We start from the raw sequence: 19,021 nt of genomic DNA, 5'->3' as shown, positions 1-19,021 counted from the left end.
AGAAATGTGGAGCTACATATATTTGTTATACATTATATCTTCGGAAAAAGAAAATATCTTGTGGTCACTTGTTAAACTGTACTATTATAGTCAGTGTGTTCTTTCTAGCTATTTACAGTTATAGGACTTTTCTGTTTGAACAAAAAAAGTGGTAAAAAGTAGTAATTGTTTCTACAACAATCCAAGATATTCTTGTTTATTAAAGGGAACCTGACACCAGGTTTGGCCGATACAAGATACGGTCATCACCTTTCAGGGCTGATATAGAAGCTGGGAGGCGCCAGACCAGGACCTGCAACACCCTTCAGACCGGACCGCCCTGCAGGTGAGCATAATACAACTTATTTTTCTTCTTTTGCAGGTCGGATTAGGGGCTTATCTACAGCATTATAGAATGGTGTATATAAGCCCTGAAAGGCGGTAGCTGTAACTTGTATCGGCCAAACCTGGTGACAGGTTCCCTTTAAGTGTTCCTAAACTAGTCTTGTCAATGTATGTTACAATAAGCATGGAAGGAAAGAGGCCGAGAGCACAAGTGACATGTCAGCTCATATCTTAAATTAGAACTGGTAAAAATAAACTGGTAATTACTAATCGTGCTGGCAGTGACAGGGGAGATCTTTTACATGCAGCTATAAGCCACTCACTGAATTGAAACATGTATAAGATATTTAGGAGTGCAGGTCATTCTATCATATAACATGGAAAATTGCACAGTATGTTTTCTGTTTTGTGCTCTTTCTATTACTTTACATAAAAAATATATATATATACAGAAAACAACACAAAGCCAACAAAGTACCGTATGTCACACATTAAAAACTCTGCTGCAATGCGAGGCTAAAAATGGACACCAAAATCAATGTGGGATATGTAGAACTTTATGTAATAGGTCATCTTGACAGAGGAATATGGTTATTAATTTTATATTGACAATCCTAAATAAACTGCTGGATTCCAGACTATTCAAGACAGGTCTCTATTTTTAATCTAGTCTGTAGCTCATTTTACTATCATATGACTGACTGGAGTCTTCATGTCTATTTCTTTGAAGGTCGATACATCATCTAGTAAACAATTTAAAGGCTATTGTGAGAATACCCTATTTAGGTCAGCTTTAGCTAAAGCACCCCCCATGCACTTATGATAGCTGTGTGCTATAAAGATTGTTCAGACAATCGTCTGAAACGCCTGTCAGGCAGTGGGGATACTCGGCACCAGGTCCGGTACTTAAAAGGACGTGTCACGGCGACGACCCGGTCCGTGGCCCTGGCCGCCCATGTAAAAGGGAAGGTCTTGAAAGGGATTTGTGGAAATTCTGAAAGTTCCTGACGCCACCTATGGTATTCGGTCAGAAGTGACCAACACTGCTTAAAGGGGTCCTCTGGGGTGATGTTATGGCAGCCAGATGGTATAACTTCCCACAGGTGAAGTAGGTCCCCAGGGCTCCAGGGGAATAGATGGAAGATGGTGAGTAGTGCAGTAAAGAACGAAGGACACAGTTGTGCAGTCTTTTTACCTGGTTTACTGATGGTAGCTGGCAGCCACAGTCCAGGGCACCAGATCACAGGTACAGGCAGGGTCCGGTCGTCTTGGAAGCGAGTTCAGAGTCCCCTTTAACCAGGTGGAGTTAAAAGCCTTCCTTCTAGCGCTGTGGTGTAGTTCCTTACTGCCTATGGCTTCTTAGCAAGGTCCTCTCAATTATCTCTGTCCTTTATTGAAGTGGGACACAAACCCGTATGACAGGTGACTCAAGCCTTTTTACAGGGTCTTTATCATGACCCGGGCTCTATGTGTCACTGTGTCTCCTGGGCATTAGGGTGGACAGGTTACGTGTAGTCTAGCTGTTCTACCCGTTTCTGCTGTGCCTCCCAGAGTATGACACAACCTCAGTTTTCCGCTTACCGGTATCTGCGCTCTGTCAGGGAGGTAGCCCAGTCGCTGTTATTCTCCCTTGTTGTCACTCTCCTGTGCTTCACTCTCTGGCACGTTAACTAAAGGCTGTTCTTCCTTCTGTATCTCGCTATCTAGGAGCTACAGCACCTCAGGCTATGTAGCCCCTCACCAGTCCTTCTGCCTCAGACTGCTCTAGTCTGCTGTCTGGCACCAACTGTCAACCCTTCTCAACTGCCTAGCAACTAACTCCTCCTCCCGACCAGAGAGAGCAGCTCTGTTGTGAATTCCGTCTGGGCTCCCTCTGGTGGCCTTTAGCGATACTGCGGGTCTGGAGCTGGGCTCAGCTGCCTCATTTCCTGCTATGGTTCCTATTTAACTCCACCTGGACCTGTACTTGTTGCCTGCTGTCGTTGTATTCAGTACTGGTTCTGACCTCTCCTGGATCTCCCTGGTGACCTGTCTCTTTCTGTGAAGCTAAGTCTTGCTAGTTCTTTTTGCTCTTTGTTTCCTTGAATATGTTTCTCAGTATATGATGTGTTCAGTCCAGCTTGCTTATATGTGATTTTTCACTTGCTGGTAGCTCTGGGGTGCAGAGTGCGCCCCTCACATCGTGAGTCGGTGTGGGGGTTCTTGTACTTTCTGCGTGGATAGTTTTTGATAGTTTTTGTACCGACCGCACAGATCCCTTGCTTTCTTCTGACTATTTAGTGTTAGCGGGCCTCATTTGCTTAAACCTGTTTTTCATTCCTACGTTTGTATTTTCCCCTTAACTCACCGTTATTATTTGTGGGGGGCTGTCTAAACTTTGGGGTTATTTCTCTGAGGCAAGTGAGGCTTTGCTTTCTCTCTAGGGGTAGCCAGTTTCTTAGGCTGTGAAGAGGCGTCTAGGTTTTTAGGTAACGCTCCACGGCTGCCTTTAGTGTGTGTGGATAGGATCAGGATTGCGGTCGGTATAGTTCCCACATTCCCAGAGCTTGTCCTACAATTCAGGTTTACCTATCAGGTCAGTTTTGTGATCCTACCACCGGATCATAACACAGCTCTCCCCTGAAGTCGGGTGTAGAGCTCCCCCTTCTGGCCTGGAGTCAGAATGGTGTTGTATGTGCTAATTACCTGTCAAAAGGAATCCTTAATCGCTTCCAAGCATGACATCACTCTCCCCATGAGGAGAGCAATGCCACTGTGACAACCAGGACCCTGGGGTGTCACATGTCCACCTAACTGCTATGTGGCCTGATCTTCCCAAACACAGGAGCACTTGTTCTGCTTGTTTTTTGTATGCGAGAGCTGCTGCTAGACATCTCTGAGGGCGATTTATCTTTAAAGGATCAGCAGTCCAAAACTGGGTATGCCAGATCTGTTGTGAACTCTATTTTTGGGCTCCCTCTAGTGGTCACAAGTGGTACTGTGTAGTGTTGTCTTTCTGCAGGTTGGCAGCATCAGCTGGTTCGTTATCCTTGGTTGGTTTCCTATTTAGCTCACCTGGATACTCAGTTCCTTGCCTGCTCTCAATGTATTCAGTGCTCTTCAGATTCCTTGTGACTACCTTGCTCCCAGTCTTTCCAAGACAAGCTAAGTTTTTGTTTGTTTACTTTTTGATTATCAGCATTCATCATGTTTCTTGTCCAGCTTGCTAAAATGTGATTTCCTCGCTTGCTGGTTGCTCTAGGGGACTGAGTTTCTCCCCCCACACCGTTAGTTGGTTCTTGAAATCTCAGTGTGGATATTTTGTAAGGGTTTTTTACTGACCGCACAGACCCCTTTTCTATTTTCTGCTATCTAGTATTAGTGGGCCTCATTTGCTGAATCTGCTTTCACCCCTGTGTATGTGCCTTCCTCTTACCTCACCGTTATTATTTGTTGGGGGCTTCTATATCTTTGGGGATTATTTCTCTGGAGGCAAGTGAGGTTTTTTTTTCTCTCTAGGGGTAGTTAGTTCCTCAGGCTGGCTCGAGACGTCTAGGATTTTAGACACGTTCACCGGCTACCTTTAGTGTGTTGGGTAGGTTCAGATTTGCGGTCAGTCCAGTTTGCCACCTCTCTAGAGCTTGTCCTATGTTTTGTTACTTAGCTGGAGTATTTTGTGATCCTCAACCACTAAGGATCATAACAGTAGAGCAGGCCCAAAAGTGTTTAATGCATCGCAGAAGTGGGATAAAAAGAAGACCTGAGTACATTTTTTTTTTTTCCTCCCGCTTTTCCTTTGCTGCAGTCTGTTTAGCTTCTTTCATCCCCTTGAACTCTGGGTGGTTTTGAGCTCAGCTGCAGACATGAATGTTCAGACTCTGGCTTCTAGTGTGGATCATCTTGCTGCACGGGTGCAAAGTATTCAGGATTATGTTATTCATAGCCCTATGTCTGAACCAAAAATACCCATCCCTGAGTTGTTTTCTGGAGATAGATCTAGGTTTCTAAATTTTAAGAATAATTGTAAGTTTTTTCTCTCTCTGAGACCTCATTCCTCTGGTGATTCCGCTCAGCAAGTTAAAATTGTTATCTCCTTGTTACGTGGCGACCCTCAAGATTGGGCTTTCTCTGGCACCAGGAGATCCTGCATTTTTTCTGGCTCTTGGACTGCTTTATGAGGAGCCTAATCTTGAGAATCAGGCAGAAAAAGCGTTGCTGGCTATCTCTCAAGGTCAGGATGAAGCAGAGGTGTATTGTAAAAAATTTCGGAAATGGTCGGTGCTTACTCAATGGAATGACTGTGCCCTGGCTGCAAATTTCAGAGAAGGTCTTTCTGAGGCCGTTAAGAATGTTATGGTGGGGTTTCCCACCCCTACAAGTCTGAGTGATTCTATGGCTTTAGCCATTCAGGTTGATCGGCGTTTGTGGGAGCGCAAATCTGCTCATCCTTTGGCGGTATTTTCTGAACAGAGACCTGAGTCTATGCAATGTGACCGAACTCTGACCAGAATTGAGCGACAAAGTCATAGACGTCAAAATGGGTTGTGCTTTTACTGTGGTGATTCTACTCATGTTATCTCAGCATGCTCTAAACGCTTAAAAAAAATCGCTAAACCTGTCACCATTGGTACTATGCAGCCTAAATTTATTTTGTCTGTTACTTTGATTTGTTCTTTGTCGTCCTACCCGGTTTTGGCTTTTGTGGATTCGGGTGCTGCCCTGAATCTGATGGATTTGTCGTTTGCCAGGCGCTGTGGTTTTGTCCTGGAGCCTTTGGAATTTCCCATTCCTCTGAAGGGAATTGATGCTACGCCATTGGCTGAGAATAAGCCTCAGTATTGGACGCAAATGACCATGTGCATGACTCCCGTACATCAGGAGGTGATTCGCTTTCTTGTTCTGCATAATTTGCATGATGTTGTCGTTTTGGGTCTGCCATGGCTGCAGGCTCATAATCCAGTTTTAGATTGGAAAGCTATGTCTGTGTCAAGTTGGGGTTGTCAGGGAATTTATGGCGATGCTCCGTTGGTGTCTATTGCTTCTTCCACTCCTTCTGAGGTCCCTGAGTTTTTGTCTGACTACCAGGATGTATTTAATGAGCCCAGGTCCAGTGCCCTGCCCCCTCATAGGGATTGTGACTGTGCTATAAATTTAATTCCTGGTAGTAAATTCCCTAAGGGACGACTTTTTAATCTGTCTATACCAGAGCTTGCCGCGATACGGAGTTATATAAAGGAGTCTTTGGAGAAGGGACATATTCGCCCATCCTCTTCCCCTCTTGGTGCAGGATTTTTTTTTGTGGCCAAGAAGGACGGTTCTTTGAGACCTTGTATAGATTATCGTCTTCTGAATAAAATCACAGTCAAATTTCAGTATCCTTTACCACTATTGTCTGATTTGTTTGCTCGGATTAAGGGTGCCAGTTGGTTCACCAAGATAGATTTCCGTGGTGCGTATAACCTTGTGCGCATTAAGCAGGGAGATGAATGGAAAACAGCATTTAATACGCCTGAAGGCCATTTTGAGTACTTGGTGATGCCTTTTGGACTCTCTAATGCTCCTTCTGTGTTTCAGTCCTTCATGCATAACATCTTCCGAGAATATCTGGATAAATTTATGATTGTTTATCTGGATGACATTTTGGTCTTTTCTGATGATTGGGAGTCCCATGTGAAGCAGGTCAGGATGGTGTTTCAGGTCCTGCGTGCTAATGCTTTATTTGTGAAGGGCTCAAAATGCCTCTTCGGAGTACAGAAGGTCTCCTTTTTGGGTTTTATTTTTTCTCCTTCTACTGTGGAGATGGACCCAGTCAAGGTCCAGGCTATTCATGACTGGACTCAGCCCACGTCTGTTAAGAGTCTTCAGAAGTTCTTGGGTTTTGCTAATTTTTACCGTCGTTTCATCGCTAATTTTTCTAGCGTGGTTAAACCTTTGACGGATTTGACCAAGAAGGGTTCTGATGTTACTAATTGGTCTCCTGCGGCCGTGGAGGCCTTTCGGGAGCTGAAGCACCGGTTTTCTTCAGCTCCAGTCTTATGTCAGCCAGATGTCTCTCTCCCCTTCCAGGTCAAGGTTGTTGCTTCTGAGATTGGAGCAGGGGCTGTTTTGTCGCAGAGAAGCTCTGATGGCTCTGTGATGAAGCCATGTGCTTTCTTTTCAAGAAAGTTTTCGCCTGCCGAGCGGAATTATGATGTTGGTAATCGGGAGTTGTTGGCTATGAAGTGGGCATTTGAGGAGTGGCGACATTGGCTCGAAGGAGCTAAACATCGCGTGGTGGTCTTGACTGATCACAAAAATCTGATTTACCTTGAATCTGCCAAGCGCCTGAATCCTAGACAGGCTCGTTGGTCGTTGTTTTTCTCCCGTTTCAACTTCGTGGTCTCATACCTGCCTGGTTCGAAGAACGTGAAAGCTGATGCACTTCCTAGGAGTTTTGTGCCTGACTCTCCGGGAGTTTCTGAGCCGGCTGGTATTCTCGGAGAGGGAGTGATTTTGTCTGCCATTTCCCCAGATTTGCGACGGGTGCTGCAGAAGTTTCAGGCGGATAGACCTGACCGTTGTCCACCAGAGAGACTGTTTGTCCCGGAGAGATGGACCAGCAGAGTTATTTCCGAGGTTCATTCTTCGGTGTTGGCGGGTCATCCTGGGATTTTTGGTACCAGAGATTTGGTGGCTAGGTCCTTCTGGTGGCCTTCCTTGTCGCGGGATGTGCGTTCCTTTGTGCAGTCTTGTGGGATTTGTGCTCGGGCTAAGCCTTGCTGTTCTCGTGCCAGCGGTTTGCTTTTGCCTTTGCATATTCCGAAAAGGCCTTGGACGCACATTTCCATGGATTTTATTTCGGATCTTCCAGTATCTCAGAAAATGTCTGTCATCTGGGTGGTGTGTGATCGTTTTTCCAAGATGGTCCATTTGGTGCCCTTGCCTAAGTTGCCTTCTTCCTCCGATTTGGTTCCTCTATTTTTTCAGAATGTGGTTCACTTGCACGGCATTCCTGAAAATATTGTGTCTGATAGAGGATCCCAGTTTGTGTCCAGGTTTTGGCGGACTTTTTGTGCTAAGATGGGCATTGATTTGTCTTTTTCGTCGGCCTTCCATCCTCAGACTAATGGCCAAACCGAGCGAACTAATCAGACGTTGGAAACTTATTTGAGATGTTTTGTTTCTGCTGATCAGGATGATTGGGTGACTTTTTTGCCATTGGCCGAGTTTGCCCTTAATAATCGGGCTAGTTCTGCTACTTTGGTTTCGCCTTTTTTCTGCAATTCTGGTTTCCATCCTCGTGTTTCCTCGGGTCAGGTTGAGCCTTCTGACTGTCCTGGGGTGGATTCTGTGGTGGATAGGTTGCAGCAGATTTGGAACCATGTGGTGGACAATTTGAGGTTGTCACAGGAGAAGGCTCAGCGCTTTGCCAACCGCCGCCGCCGTGTGGGTCCCCGACTTCGTGTTGGGGATTTGGTGTGGCTGTCTTCTCGGTATGTTCCTATGAAGGTCTCCTCTCCTAAATTCAAGCCTCGCTTCATCGGTCCTTATAAGATCTTGGAAATCCTTAACCCGGTGTCTTTTCGTTTGGATCTCCCAGCATCGTTTGCCATTCATAATGTGTTCCATAGGTCGTGGTTGCGGAGGTATGTGGTACCTGTGGTTCCTTCTGTTGAGCCTCCTGCTCCGGTGCTGGTCGAGGGCGAATTGGAGTACGTGGTGAAGATTTTGGATTCTCGTATCTCTAGACGGAGGCTTCAGTATCTGGTTAAGTGGAAGGGCTATGGTCAGGAGGATAATTCCTGGGTTGTCGCCTCTGATGTTCATGCGGCCGATTTGGTTCATGCCTTCCACGCGGCTCATCCTGATCGCCCTGGGGGTCTTGATGAGGGTTCGGTGACCCCTCCTCAAGGGGGGGGTACTGTTGTGAACTCTATTTTTGGGCTCCCTCTAGTGGTCACAAGCGGTACTGTGTAGTGTTGTCTTTCTGCAGGTTGGCAGCATCAGCTGGTTCGTTATCCTTGGTTGGTTTCCTATTTAGCTCACCTGGATACTCAGTTCCTTGCCTGCTCTCAATGTATTCAGTGCTCTTCAGATTCCTTGTGACTACCTTGCTCCCAGTCTCTCCAAGACAAGCTAAGTTTTTGTTTGTTTATTTTTTGATTATCAGCATTCATCATGTTTCTTGTCCAGCTTGCTAAAATGTGATTTCCTCGCTTGCTGGTTGCTCTAGGGGACTGAGTTTCTCCCCCCACACCGTTAGTTGGTGCGGGGGTTCTTGAAATCTCAGTGTGGATATTTTGTAAGGGTTTTTTACTGACCGCACAGACCCCTTTTCTATTTTCTGCTATCTAGTATTAGTGGGCCTCATTTGCTGAATCTGCTTTCACCCCTGTGTATGTGCCTTCCTCTTACCTCACCGTTATTATTTGTTGGGGGCTTCTATATCTTTGGGGATTATTTCTCTGGAGGCAAGTGAGGTCTTTCTTTCTCTCTAGGGGTAGTTAGTTCCTCAGGCTGGCTCGAGACGTCTAGGATTTTAGACACGTTCACCGGCTACCTTTAGTGTGTTGGATAGGTTCAGATTTGCGGTCAGTCCAGTTTGCCACCTCTCTAGAGCTTGTCCTATGTTTTGATACTTAGCTGGAGTATTTTGTGATCCTCAACCACTAAGGATCATAACACAGGTCATTATGTTCTCAGACAATCATCTGACCCCCTACACAGCAGGCTGTCAACAGATTTCAGAGCCCATTTATAATTCACATATCAGTATGTAATTATGGATTCTCAGATTAACAGAATTTATACGTGGCATGAAAATAATTTTCTATGTAACAACAGCTCTTGTACTAGGCAAAACACTATTTACAGCATTCCTATAAAATGAGAAGCTTTTATTACATTTAAAAAAGTACTGTTTCTTATTACTGTGTATAAGCTGAGTTTTTCAGCACGTTTTTTGTGCTGAAAATGCCCTTCTTGGCTTATACACGAGTCATTGTCCCAGTTTATAGCTGGGGAGGGGGAGCGGTGAAGCAGCAGGTCACAGAGCCGGCGGCTGCGGCTAAAGCCGCTGCCAGCTGCTAAAGAGAAATGAATATTCGATGCACTGGCAATGAATATTCATTTCTCTTATAGCGCGCACAGTTACAGCCGCAGCCACCAGCTTCCAGCAGCTGTTGGGCTCTCACGGGTGCCCGCTCTTTAAGGTAATGAATATTCACCTCTCTCCACTCCCATAAGCTGGAGAGAGGTATTATTCATTACCTTAACGAGCGGGGACAAGTGATCGCCTGGCTGCAGGAGCTACTGGAAGCCGGATCGAGATGCTGTGAGGGTGCGCAGGGAAGGTAAGTAGGATTTTTTTAATGCTTTTCTCATGGGGCCATACATACAAGGATGAGAAAAAGGAGCCATGCATACAAGGATGAGAATAAGGAGCCATGCATACAAGGATGAGAATAAGGAGCCCTGCATACAAGGATGGGGATAAGGAGCCATGCATACAAGGATGAGAATAAGGAGCCATGCAGACAAGGATGAGAATAAGGAACCATGCATACAAGGATGGGGATAAGGAGCCATGCATACAAGGATGAGAATAAGGAGCCCTGCATACAAGGATGGGAATAAGGAGCCATGCAGACAAGGATGGGAATAAGGAGCCATGCATACCAGAATAGGGATTAGCTGACAATGCATACCTTGCTTCTAATCGAGTCAATAAGTTTTCCCAGTTTTTAGAGGCAAAATTAGGTACCTCGGCTTATAGTCAGGTCGACTTACGCACGTGTATATACAGTATATTTTCATCTATCATTTGACTTTTACTTATAGTGCCTTACACAGAGACTGCATAATAATAGTACTACTACTAATATTAGCAACAAGTATATCTTTATTGACTGCATAGACTTAAAACATTTCAGTCTTTATTTTGTGTTTAATATCAAATAGCATTGTGACAGTAATAATTCACAATATTCAGCGGTATAGTTACATACTACTTACTGTTATGATGCCTTTAATAATTATAAGTAGCAGTTTTCAAACTGACTTCTTGGTATGTATGCACACAAAGGGGCAGATTCATCAAGATTGGCGTAGTGCACAATTGTGCTATGCCAGTCTCGCTGAAATAAAATGTGTCAAGATCATTAAGAGAGTGTGCCGAGTCTGAAATGCTACTCCAGTCAGACACTGGAGTAACATTTTTTGGTGTAGAAAGTGGCACCATTTATCATGAACTTGATGGGCGGGAGTAGCCACGCCTCATCTCACCCCAACTATTTTGGTAGAGTTGAGTCAAACTGGCAAAAAAAGTCAAAAATTTGTATGACTTTTCAAAGATTTTACACCAGATTTAAGTTATAAAGGCTTTAATGAATTGGTGTCAAAGTATTTCTAGGAGGTCAATAATGATCAATTTTCTAGTAGAAATCACTGAAAATAATTCTGTAAAATACCTTTCAGATTAAATCCACGGCACTGGGTAACTGGATTTCCATGTTTTATATCCTGTCTCCTGCTTCGTCTATAAAATCAGAAAAACACAAAGGTCAAACCAAAGCAGAACTCATCAGAAATCTCCAATGAACTACAGGTATATGCAGTGATAGGAGGACATGAACTGTAAGATATGATTGCTGGCTACTTATCAAAAATAAAAAGATCTGAACAGTAGACAACTATTACTAATGTATAGGTCAATGAGCATGCACATATATTATTTTAGGAAGAATGGGGTGTGACAGACAAAATATGGCAAATATATATTTTAATAGCATTAACCTGCAATAACAAAAGAAATATATTATGTTAAAGCTTAGCACTGCTATTTTTCATAGAAGATCTCCTTTACCAAAAGATGATCCAGTGATCAGCTGATTGACATGAGTACAACTTTTAAATTAGGAGATGTGTGGCTCCAGGGTCTGTCTGAATTAGAGCCTTTTGGCTCGTTTAGGCTACACAATGTGCTGTTAAATGACCACCGATCAGCTACATACAGTATTTGCCGATTGGAAGTTGATTAATAGACTATTCAATAGCCTGTGTCAGCAGAATATTCATTCAATGATCGCTCTGTGTGCACAGACTGTTGTTGGTCTCGGCAGCACATATCCTCTATACACGGGGCGATGTGCTGCCAAGAATAATCGTTTATTACGCAGGCTTAAAAATCATTTCATGAATGAGCCTACTGCTTGTTTGCCCAGTGATCAATCTGTTTACACTGCACGGTTATCAGCAAAAAGGAATTATCTTATTGAAATTTTTGGCTGTTAATTGTGATCCAACGATGCAGGTTTTTTTTTATTACATAAGTGACACGTAAATTGTAAAAATTAATTATTCAGACATATTCTTTACATAGCAAAAATTCCACAATAAACTATAAAATTAAACCTTTTCCAGTCTAGACAGAAGCAAAACATCAACACATAAAACCCAAGACAAGTCATAACACAAGTGTCTTACCTTTTCCCAGACGGGTAAAACTTGGAACAAAAGTTTCCATCCCAGGCACAATAAGGGTCCCTGGCCAGGCAGCAGTCCGCACATGCAGGCCCATAAATATGGCAACGGTGTAAAGACAGCTGAGTGACACCTTCTTCTGAGCTAACGTACAATTGTTGCTGTAAAATCAAAACCTATTTTTCAGCAAACTGTTTCTTAGCATTTTACTGTCTTAACTGAATGGATTTATAGCTTGTGTGTAGAGATACAGGCTATAATAATTACAATCACAGAGCAACACTGGTTATTAGACCTAAAACAAATCTAGCTTTTGACACAAAGAAAAAAAAATAATTTCTGTTTTTTTTTCCAAAACACAATATTTTAAAAGTTTATAGGGAAAGGTGCCACTATTGAACATGATAAGAAGAGCTATTGAAGGCCTGGAAAAACCACCAGCTTCAACAACGAGAGCTGTAAATTAATCTGTCAGCTGCCATACGTGAAATTCTGAAAGTAGATTTTTAATAGCAATGAATGGTTTAATCTGAAGCTAAAAAGGGCCTAATATAGTAATACAGTCTTAAACCCCCCATACACATTAAACTAATGTCAGCTGAACCTGCTGATAATGACTGGTTCAGCTGACAGTCTAATGTTTATGGTAGCCCCAGAGAATTTATTGTCGAGGATCCAGCATGTTCGATTTCAGACTGAAGATCCACTTGTTATCCTTGAGCTAAGCCACTGCCCGGAAATGTCTGGCAGCTGCTCTCTCATAGAGGACACAGGAGCGCTCGGCAGAGCAAATGCCATGAGGGCTGGATTAAACCACTCGACTTGCAGCATTAAACAACCACTACTACTGAGATCGATTATTATTAAGCAAGCTTAAAAATAATTTCGCCCAACAAACATACGTTTTGGACATTTGTTAGATGATCACTAGTTTGTTTAAAGTACCCGATTGTCATTAAGCAAGTGTTCCTAAGAACACAATTCCATGATAATCGTGCAATATAAATCCAACCTAAGCCATTTCTAGACACCCCTGTTGGCAGCCTATCTCACAGAGACCAAAAAAATGGAGACCACATTACACATTAGAAAGTTGGCCAGTCTATCTCAAATTGGCGGGTTGGGCAGACTTTAATCAAATGTATATAGGGTCATAATGGAACCTGGACCTCTTATAGCTACAGATGGTTTTAGTCCATAAAATGTAAACTACTGCAAATTGAAGTGAGTTTTTAAATATACTTTTAGGGGCACTGGCTCACTTGGCACACTTTATATCTATGCATCATGCAAAGTTGCAGAATGTGTTGATGCCTCATTATTATGATAACGCTTGTTAAGTCTCACTACTGTTTCCTTCTTTGCAGCATTGCTGGCTGATTACAATTGCCAATGCAATCATATAGTATATAATAAATTTAATAAACTGTGTAAACTACCGTATTGTAAGGTCTATAAAGATGCACAGGACCATGAGTCTCAATCCAAATTTGGGGGAGGAATATAGGAGTTTTGTTTTCAATAAAATGGTGATGAGTCTTGTAGTCCACTTTTACGATGGCGGCAGGAGTGGGTCGATGCCGCAGGCCCCCGGCTGGGCTGAGGGGTGTTTGATGGTACAAGGCTTTCAAAAAATGTCGGGAGTCCCAACACTTCCCATCATTTTCACTGTGACTGTGGAGGACTTCAGGAAAATGGCTGCTGAAGGCGGCTCATGTGCAGATTGAGATTTCGGTAGGGTTGCATTGACGCAATAGCTTTTACTTTTTTTTTTTTGTTAATCAAAATCAGGTTCACTAAGTACCCTATGGTATTTTCATGCACTATTGCTATGTACTTATTTACTGCAGGGTATTTGCTGATTTTGCCTTATGTTTTGTCTGCTTAGTGACAGTGTGAACATGTGCCTGCATGTTTGCATGTATACCACATTATATTCCAGTTAATCTCTTTGGGATTTTAGCTATTAGATAGCATATTTTATAATCTAGAACTCCACAACATAACATAAGTCTAAGTGTACAGTATATTGTAGCTGAATTCATATGAAAATGTTACATATTCTGTATTCCATCTGCTTTTTTTCCCAATTCAATACTTTCTTTTAATTCTAATTTGCTTTAGTACTTGGCTTTACAAAACTTAATGAGTATTCCAGCTTTGTAGAATTTCTGAATTTAGATGTTGTATAATATAATCAGTGTGAGAGGATGTGCTCAATGACTAAAGTGCTCAATTGATTTTAGGAGTGTTATTACTAATGAATCTAATCTCTACTTGCCCTGCAGACGTCTTACTAAAAGGGAATTTATCAGTTACTAGAGACGTAGTTTTAAAATGTCACTTATGGAAACTGAAATTACATGCCTGCCATAAAACACATTTTGCAATCTTGAACATAGATTAGGGAATTAATTTTTGGAGCGCAATCTGTAATTACAGTCATCAGAGTTGGAAAAATGAATTTAATCTGTCACCAGTCTTCATTAAGTAAGTACTGAAATGTAAAGTTGCGTAACGTTGAGCTTTAGGATATAACTATAGCTACAAGAACATAAAATTAGATTAAAGTTTGCTATGAAAGAACAGTACAAGAAATTCAGAAATATTTAACTCTGTGAAGAAGCGAAAAGTTGAACAGTTTGCAAGTGCTGTACAACTGATTCCCAAGTTCTTTCTAAGGGTAATTTCACATTACGTTTTTTATGTGAATTTTAGTCCCTGCTCATCATGCCCCATTTCCTTCCATTGCGCAGTTCAAATTTTGGTTCTTAGATTATTTTTTTTGCCTTTGCCCCCATCTCACATACCTTCATTAAGGCTATTACCTACTTCCGCCCTCAACAATGGCCCATTTCTACGTCCATATGTTCAGCTCGCATGTCAACACTGTGCAATGTGTACATAAAGACACTGCACACAAACTCTAACCAGTACGGACAGTCAGTCTTACCAGTACTGTACAAAATAAACCCGACACTCAACTTAAGGTGGATCTCTTTTGTGTATAATTGCAAAAGAGAAAATTAGACGTTTCGGCCTTTGTTGGCCTTCTTCAGTAACGTGCTGCCTAGGGAGCGAGGAGGAATAGTAAAGCAGTGCAATGCTGCTAGTGCCTGTAATCAGGAATAGGTTGGTGCAGGCTCACAGGATCCGACTGTGGTAGAGTCTGGATAGCTGTACAAGCGATGGACACCGCGTCGCTGGACACACGCTGACACAGAGTCACGGCACAAAGCAGGCCACTTACAGCTATCCAGACTCTACCACAGTCGGACCCTGTGAGCATGCACCAACCTATTCCTGATTACAGGCACTAGCAGCATTGCACTGCTTTACTATTCCTCCTCGCTCCCTAGGCAGCACGTTACTGAAGAAGGCCAACAAAGGCCGAAACGTCTAATTTTCTCTTTTGCAATTACAGTAAACACAAAAGAGATCCACCTTAAGTTGAGTGCCGGGTTTATTTTGTACATTATCACATGGTGTGGGATCCTACCTTGGCACCTTCACGGGGTAGTGCATACGGTACCTTCTCCTACAGTCTTACCGGTACGTCATATAGCTTGATGGTGTACTCTCTTTGAGGATGGTGTGACCCATTGTTTTCTCTCCCTTGGCCTGCGAGCATAGTTTGCATCACCTGTAGCCAGCTTATTCATTCATATATATCTATCACACAGTTTCTGTGGTACTTGCTAGCCTTATTTTAGTAGTCGTGTGTAGCATGTATATATGGTCTCCCTTTCATATCTATATATTTATAGCTGAGCACATTTGGTTTTAACTCCCAAAACTGGAGTGCACTTGAGTCAAAATTACTAGTCTACTATTGACTTATGGGTCCACAAGACTGCATTTATGTTTGCTAATATGTAAATATTGTGTTAAATATTATGCAAATCATTGGTTTTCATTTGTGCAATTACAGTTTATGTGTATTTTTGATAAGGGTCTGTTTACACTAGTCTTTGTGAGGCACTTATCAACCACTTATCAGCAACGTGTTTACACAGGCAGACCGCGCTTCACTGACTGATCTGTAAGAGATTGTTCAGTTCAAATAGCTTGCCAAGAACGATGATTTTAAGCCTTAAGAAAACATTGCACCCAACGAATGAGCGTTTTGCTCGATCATTGGGTGATCGGCAGCCTGTTTACACTGCAAGATTATCGTGAGACAAGTGATCCTAGGAATACTCGTTCATTATAGTCTTGTGGAGTAAATACACTTTAAGGCAGCGGACAAGGCCCAGATTGGACGGAAACTTTGAATATATTGGTACAATTAGATTTTGATATGCTGACACCTTAATATCTACAGTATTTCCATGTCTAATCTCTTTCACCAGTACATTTTGAGTGATGGGATAACTTTCTATATTGTTTTACAACTTAAAGTAACAAGCCTTGTTGATGTGTCTGGCATAGGCTAAATACAACCACAAGTATAAAAGTTCATTAATTATATGCACTAAATGTGCTTGTGCCATTAAAAGACACAGGGTGTTCATAATATCCTTTTTGCCCTGAATCAAGACTTTTTGCATCATACACTGTTGCAAATATATATCTAATTGGGTTCAATATTTTTATATAACCTAGTCTGTTTTGGAGAATAATTTGGCAATATTGCATGCACACATAAAATACATGCTTTTACATTCTTCACGAATTTGTAAACAATGCAGGCTAAAAGATAAAAGGCAAATTACCTTTTTTGAGGAAATCTTCATAGATCTTATAGAAGAATGACTCTAAACAAAGAGAACAGATTTTTGTAATGGGCACAGGTCACCATATGCATTAGTACAAGACAAAACTTGCTAATGTTACACATATTACCGTACTATAAAATCTGAAATAAAGCTATGAATCTTAGAATTAAACTATATCAGGACAGTCACAGACTTCCGTACCAAGTCAAAGACCACTGGACACCTACAACAGATACAACTCATCCTTTCACTGCAATATGCATTGTATAGAAAAGTACATTATTGAATGGTCTGCCCAATAGACTTACTGTAACTTTACCCTGTTGTCATGATAATGAAATTAGAACTGCTTATAATAGTATAAATTCTAATAAGAATTGTAAGTCTGTGTTCCAAATAAGAGTCCCTGCACCTATTTTCGTGTGATTTGGTCTCTAATATCAATACTTCATAAGCAGAAGGATTTCTACTTTGCATTGATTAATTTGATCTATGTAAGAGGAGAGTTGGCAGGTGGCCAATATCTTCCTAGCATGTGAGAACAGCTACTGGGATATTTGTTGTGGTAACAGTCAGTAGGCGAAAAAAAATCAGCTAAGCATTACAAGTTGAGAAAAATTAGGATGCAAAGAGAAATCCGTTATGTCTAGTTACTTATAGATTACTTCCAGGAATTGTTAATGCGCAGCCTTAGGGAAAAACATAGCCGTCCTGAAATCAGTTATATTGCCTCCTATGAAGTGTTTGTAACAGTATCACTTCCTCTTTTATCATTTAAAAAAATATATATTATTATTTTAGTCTATACTTACATGTTATCATTAAAAATATCAATTTGAATCTCCTGATGGGATCTGCAATTTGTTTAATAAGTTGCTCTCTCTTTGATGCAACAAAGTTATACAGTGATCAGTATAAATCAATACACCCACTTTGAAAAGTAAGATTTTAATCAATCTCTCACTGAACACACAATTTCTGAGACTGAGTTTCATAGAACATTTTTTAACCCATAACATGAAAGTAAGGTTAATATAACTTTTGTTAAACTAAATCTTTAGTTTTGCTCAAATTAGTTGATGCAAGAATGAATACACCCCACATCAAAAACTATACAACTATTACTTTCTGTGACCTCCATGATGTCTAAGGACAGCACCATGTTTTTTAGGCATGGAATGAACAAGTTGGTGACATACTGCAACGCAACATCTCTCGTTTTCCATTCTTCAAGAACAATCTCTTTTAGAGCCTGGATGTTGGATGGAGAATGATGCTCAACTTGTATCTTCAGAATTCCACATAAGTGTTCGAATGGATTGAGTTCAGATGAGGAGACATACTTGAATGACTTTCACCCTATTCTTCTACAGAAATGCAACAGTGGCCTTAGAAGTGTGTTGCGGATCAGTCATGTTGGAAAAGTGCAAGTCTACAAAAGGCATCTTGGATCAATATAGAGCAGAACATCGGTGAATTAATGATACCATCAATGAAATGTAGCCCCCCAACATCAGCAGCAGTCATGCAGACCCATATAAGAAAACTGCCACCACCATGTTTTACTATATGCACCATGTGAGGGCCTTTGCTACGCCATACAGTTTTTAAGTCATCAATTCTAAAGATATTTATCTTTGTCTCATCAATGCAAAGTATAGAGTCCCAGTAGTTTTTATATTTTTCATCATGGACCCTGGCAAATTGTAGGGGGGCTTTTTTGTGCATGGGCTTTAAGAGAGGCTTCTGAGTGGACGACATCTATGAGTGTCATATTGTATCAAGAGAAAAACTGACCATGGTTTAGCTTGCTACTTCATTATATAACTGCAGTGAACTTGCATGTCGATTGTCTTCAACCTTTCTCATCAGGGGACACTCCTGTTTAGGTGTTAACTTCCGTAGTTGGCCTGGACGTCTCTGTAAGATGGTGAGCAGTTTCATCTTTGACAAATGTTTGCATCACTCTTGCTGCAGCATTCTGATTGATAAGTAAAGACTTTCTGATTTTCATGTAGCCTTCAGCTTTCTTGTTTAAAGAAATTATTTTTCACGATCGGTGACATTTCTCTTCCATGTGGAGCTATTGCGGACAGCATGAAATGGGAAGGTGATTTTTTTTGGTCAGTAATATCCCTTTATAGTCAACTGTCTCCTAGACACCTGTTTAAGAAATAATTAGACTTAACTGCAGTTGAGTTCTTGCTATTTAGATTTTTGCAGCCTAAACTTTAGCTTTGCTCTTAAGACTGTCAATTGGATTATATTCATTTTTGCAAAATGGTCTGGAATGAATTTGCTAGGAAAATTACTTTCTGGGGTGTACAAAATAACAAATCATAGAAAATGTTGATTCTGAAAGAAAACTAAAGGGTTTTAGCAAATCTGTTGGGGTGTACTCGTTTATGCTGAGCACTATAAGTCTACTAACGGATATGAGTCCTTGGCGATTGTTATAAATTGCTGGAAACAATACATTACAATTACATCATCCCTTTACTATAGAAAGAAAACAAGCAAACTTCTGTTTGCTTTTCATG

General features: G+C 41.6%; 1 protein-coding gene across 2 annotated transcripts in view; it reads right to left on the bottom strand.

Annotated features, from left to right (window-relative positions):
• The window catches only part of SEMA3C (semaphorin 3C), a 213,539-nt gene that overhangs the window by 13,036 nt on the left and 181,482 nt on the right, over positions 1-19,021 (bottom strand). For both annotated transcript variants that reach the window (XM_077264680.1, XM_077264681.1), the window contains exons 14-16: positions 16,479-16,520; positions 11,767-11,924; positions 10,752-10,819 (exon numbers count right to left, since the gene is read on the bottom strand). In XM_077264680.1, the coding sequence (XP_077120795.1) occupies positions 10,752-10,819; positions 11,767-11,924; positions 16,479-16,520 (268 nt within the window). The remainder of the gene's footprint in view (positions 1-10,751; positions 10,820-11,766; positions 11,925-16,478; positions 16,521-19,021) is intronic.

Source organism: Ranitomeya variabilis, chromosome 5 (assembly GCF_051348905.1).
Source record: "Ranitomeya variabilis isolate aRanVar5 chromosome 5, aRanVar5.hap1, whole genome shotgun sequence".
In the NCBI taxonomy this organism is placed as follows: Eukaryota; Metazoa; Chordata; class Amphibia; order Anura; family Dendrobatidae; genus Ranitomeya; species Ranitomeya variabilis.
The sequence above is the reverse complement of the archived record's forward strand: the minus strand, read 5'-3'. Positions and strand labels throughout refer to the sequence as shown.